General features: G+C 41.6%; 1 protein-coding gene across 1 annotated transcript; it reads left to right on the forward strand.

Annotated features, from left to right (window-relative positions):
- The first annotated feature begins 257 nt into the window (after positions 1-257).
- Positions 258-3,634, forward strand: snrpe (small nuclear ribonucleoprotein polypeptide E). Its single transcript, XM_023996509.2, has 5 exons — positions 258-467; positions 784-810; positions 985-1,047; positions 1,170-1,248; positions 3,376-3,634. Exons 1-5 carry the CDS (start codon positions 414-416, stop codon positions 3,429-3,431), a joined length of 279 nt encoding a protein of 92 aa, XP_023852277.1. The 5' UTR covers positions 258-413; the 3' UTR covers positions 3,432-3,634.
- The last annotated feature ends 1,378 nt before the right edge of the window (positions 3,635-5,012 follow it).

Below are 5,012 nucleotides of genomic sequence, written 5' to 3' on the forward strand. Positions count from 1 at the left end.
TTCTGCAGAGCTTTGCAGTCGAGGGCGGTGCAGTTTCCGTACCAGACGTTGATGTAGCCAGTCGATATACTCTCGATGGTGCAACTGTAGAACCTCTTGAGGATCTGGGGGTCCATGCAACATCTATTGAGCCTCATGAGGAAGAAGAGGTGGCAATACGTTCCTAATGAACAGCGGAGGAGTAGCGTTCCCATTCAACACAGTTCTGTGGTAACTGCCTCCCGCCTATAGGGGCGCTGCAACTTTGAGGAGAGTCAACTCTTTGCTTGCGCACGCGGGAAGCAGGAAGCGCGCCATTGAAGAACCACAACGTGAAGATTTCGAGTTCCTTGTCTTCCTTCGAGTGAAACGTTTTGACAATTGTTTTTAGGACAACAAAGCGTAAACCCACAAAGCTAAAACCCATAACGAGGATGGCGTACAGGGGACAAGGACAGAAAGTCCAGAAGGTTATGGTGCAGCCAATTGTATCCTTTCTTAATGAAAAACTTAGTACAATATTTTGCCCTAGGCTGCGTTTCATTCCGTGTTAGCTACCTACTATTAGTAGTAGTTAGCTACCTACAATTACTTTTCTGCAGCTAAACATTGGTTTGATTAAGGTTAATTGCATATTTCTGAAAGCGGTTAGCTTGTCCAGTAACACAAATAGTGTAACCCATGATGCGTGCTCTATTATGTTACGTTAGCTAGCTAACAGTAACTCCAGAAAACATGTGCAGTCAAATCAGCCAGTTTGCTAACTAAATGTTTGACACATTTCCTTGACCCCATGTCCACCAGAACCTTATTTTCAGGTATCTACAGAACGTAAGTTTCATCCTTTCATATTTTCTGCATTTGTCACATGATCTGATGGTTGTGGTTCTTGCGAGTTGCAAATGTGATAGACTTCATGCTTTTATAATACATTACCTAGCCAAGTTATCTAGCTAGCAATCTCCTCAAATATAATCACAGCCTCTCTCCCTCATCTCCCTGCAGCGCTCTCGTATCCAGGTGTGGCTGTATGAACAGGTGAACATGCGGATAGAAGGCTGCATCATCGTAAGTGATCATCCTTCGGTATTTCCTCCTTTATTCTCTTAGCCAAAGCACCTGAAACTACACCAGGGCTGCTGACACCTAGCAAGATGTGTAGTTGAAAGCAACAAACCTCTCTCTCTCAGGGCTTTGATGAATACATGAACCTGGTTCTGGATGATGCTGAGGAGGTTCACATGAAGACCAAGAACAGGAAGCCCTTGGGTAAGTCAGCGTGTGTGTGCACGTGGCTGTGATGCTGCATTCATAACAAGTGGGAAACTTGGAAAAATACTAATTGTAAGCTGGGAACAAGTTGTGTGTGTTTTGAAAACAAATGATCGTTTTCAAAAACCATATTAAAAAATGTTTTGTTGCCTCCCGAGTGGCTCAGCGGTCTAAGGCTACAGTGCAAGAGGCGTCACTACAGACCTGGGTTCAATCCCGGGCTCTATCACAACCAGTCGTGATTGGGAGTCCCATAGGGCGGAGCACAATTGCACCAGCGTTGTCCGGGTTAGGGGAGGGTTTGGCCGGGGTAGGCCGTCATTGTAAATAAGAATTTGTTCTTATCTGACTTGTCTAGTTAAATTAAATGTAAATGCTGTTATTGAGTATATTGCCTTATGCCTCAATCACACCTACAGCGTCATTACGCAAAATGGTACGCAGCATCATCTGGATATGTGTGCAACAAAACTTCAATATTCACCTTCTGCTACCATTTCTGTCAAGCTGTCTACGCATACAGTTTGACGCATACATTTGATAAATCCAATGTATGCACCACACAACGCACTGCAACTGCCTCTGCAATGTTGCAAGGCCAACGCAGCATTCCTTTGGAAATGAATGTACTTCTTGTGTACCAAAATGCAATAATGCTGTCGGTGGAATCGAGGCGCTAGTCTGTGAAGTCAGGGTTCAGCATGTGGGAGAGGTCGGAGCTCAGCGACTATAGGCGAGTGTCCCACTAGTTATTACCAGTTGGAGGGACGTTCAAGTTGATTTTTCCAAACGGGTTGTTTCTGGGCCCAGTTTCCCAATATATAATTTAGGCTTCTTTTTTTGTTCTGCCTTGTTATTTTTTGTATTTCATTGTTAATGATTACTGCATTGTTGGGTTTAGGGCTTGCAACAAAAGCATTTCACTGTACTTTTGCATGTGACTGAAAAACATGAGTTTTAATGATGCACCTTTCCTTACAAAGGCCAAATATGTAACATGCCTTTCCCAAAACACCACACGGGAGAACAGTCACTAAGTGCTTTGTTGGAGCGTGTGTCAATACTTATAGGATCAAAAGAAAGGCAGTGCTGCCCTCGGATCAGTGTTCCCAATTCAAATCTTGCCTTAACATTATAATTATTTCAAAATAATGACGATGGATCAGCTCCTGGAGCGGTATTTCCACCTACAGCTGCAAATAGAGGCGGCTTATTCTAATGCTTACCCGATTAAAAATGCACAAAATTACTCATTTGGCACATGATTGCGCACGTTAGGCGTCACATCATGAAATATATTGAGACAAATTACAGACCGTAGCCTAAAAGTAGAAAAATATAACTACATTTATTGAACATGAAATGTATTTCAATATGATTGAAATGGGCCTATAGCCTACTGTATTTATATTTTAGGCATTAGATTTAGATAATTTTCAAATGCACGTTTAATAACTATAGTTTGGTGAATTTGGCCTCTTGATGCTTCTGGGAAACCGGACCCTGGACATTTGTCCGACTTGGAACAAGCTAGGTGGATAGGCTACTAAAACGCTGGCCGACCCGCCTTAAGAAAAGTGATGCGGACAAAACAAGCAAATGCCTCTTCTGAGGGGAAACGCAATATCTACGTCATTGCCCAGAGCCAATCAAATGCAGGTGTTTAACAGACAGCACTGCCATTAAAATGAACTATTCAATATTGAAGTCAACGAGATAAGATTAGGAAGGATAGCCCTTAAGACTAGTCTGTGACCAACTCATGGTAAGCAGCCCTGTCCTGCACGTTGGACTAATAGCATGCCGTTGTTGACACTCCGTACCAGATAGGCGACGCTTGTCTTATAGGGCCTATTAAGGCCACCGGATTGACAAAAAACAGTAGTTGAGTAAGGACTTAATAAAAAAGCTGTATACTTTTTTTTGTTTAATACCTTTCTCTTTTCTCTAGTTACTTCTCATATCTTGTTGATGATCATACAACTTTCCTTTGTTGGCAGTCTGAGCAAGTGTGTCCTATCAACCAGTCTGGTCATCATGACTGTTGGCTGAAGTGTCACTGGCTTATCACCAGTCTCTCCATCTATCCTCACTTCTCTCAATTCCTCCCTGTATCTCTCTCAGGGAGGATCATGCTGAAAGGAGATAACATCACCCTGCTACAGAGTGTAGCCACCTAACTCAACCCAACAGGACCAAGTCCATCCATCTCCAGCCAACATACATTTTCTAGGATATTTCTTCCTCCTTTTTGGTAGTTTTTTTTAAACGTTAGATTTTTTGCTAACAATATTGAAGCTCAATGGTGTTCGTGTTACATGGATAATGTAATTGTTTATTTTTGCCAACTATTCCTCTGTAATAAATGTTTTGTTATCTGAAATATCTACTCAACCAATTACTCTTTAGTTTCTCAGTGGGAACATAGTTAACCTGTAACTGTTTTGCAAAAAACAACATAGAAATAAGTTCAGCTGTTGGGTTGCATGGGCTACTGATTGAGATATGCATCTAGATGTATTTTCTTCTCCAGCAATATTGACTTTCATAGCCACATACACTAAGTGTACAAAACATTAGGAACACCTGCTCTTTCCATTATTTAGGTTGACCAGAGGAATCCAGATGAAAGCTGTGATCACTTATTAATGTCACTTGTTAAATCCACTTCAATCAGTGTAGATGAAGGGGAGGAGACGGGTTGAATAAAAATTGTTTAGGCCTTGAGACATGGTGTGGGAATATGAGCCGTTCAGAGGTTGAATGAGCAAGAGAAAATATTTAAGTGCCTTTGAATGGGTTATGGTAGTTGGTACCAGGCACACCGGTTTGAGTGTATCAACTGCAATGCTGCTGTGTTTTTCATGCTACAGTTTCCTGTGCTTATCAAGAATGGTCCACCACCCGAAGGACATCCAGCCAACTTGACACAACTGTGGGAGGCATTGGAGTCAACATGGGCCAGCATCTCTGTGGAATGCTTTCGACACCTTATAGAGTACATGCCCCGACGAATGAAGACTTTTCTCAGGGCAAAAGGGGGTACAACTCAATATTAGGAAAGTGTACACTGTATTTCTGGACTGTGACAATATGTCGGTGGTCCACCAGGAGGTGATATGCCCATACAGTATTTCAATGAAGCTCGCATAAATGTATGGATACATTTTTCAACAGGGATGCAATACTTTTTCTCATTTCATTTTGAGAATCCAGGAAATGTTGCTTGCAACGTGAGAAACATGACAGTGCTGACTGCCATTATGTCAATCATCATTACCATGCATCTTACCGTAAATGGCCAAAGTATTCCCATACATTTTAATATACTATTATATAAAGCACGACTTGGCCATTTCACTGTTGTGTACAATATACCTGTAACACATGATCTTGAGTAGGTCAGGAAGGCCAGCCTTAAAGGAAAAATCCACCCAAAACCACTCATTCCTTTAATTGACCGTGTTAAATAACACATGAGAACAATATTATTTGTGAACAAATGTTTCATTTTGGTAGCAATATGAAAAATCATTGTGGAAATCTGTTGCAGCTACAAAATCCACAATGCAATGCACTCTATGGGCTCACTAGGTAGCTAGCAAACGTAGCTACACACAATCCCAAATACAATATCAGCATGCAAAGTAGTTAGCTGTAAAATCGCCTAAACAAACTACTATCAATTTAGGAGTCTACAATTTCACCATGTTCAACCTGCAGATCGATGTGCCTCACAGAGTGTAGTCTGGCATTTACAA

The sequence above is a fragment of the Salvelinus sp. IW2-2015 genome, linkage group LG11 (genome assembly GCF_002910315.2).
Source record: "Salvelinus sp. IW2-2015 linkage group LG11, ASM291031v2, whole genome shotgun sequence".
NCBI lineage: Eukaryota > Metazoa > Chordata > Actinopteri > Salmoniformes > Salmonidae > Salvelinus > Salvelinus sp. IW2-2015.

Bases quoted from the DNA above. Each gene is read 5' to 3' on its own strand.
- snrpe (XM_023996509.2), top strand. From the start codon at position 414: ATGGCGTACAGGGGACAAGGACAGAAAGTCCAGAAGGTTATGGTGCAG. The intron at 1,048-1,169 runs GTAAGTGATCAT...TCTCTCTCTCAG, and splicing joins GGATAGAAGGCTGCATCATC to GGCTTTGATGAATACATGAA. The intron at 1,249-3,375 runs GTAAGTCAGCGT...TATCTCTCTCAG, and splicing joins CAAGAACAGGAAGCCCTTGG to GGAGGATCATGCTGAAAGGA.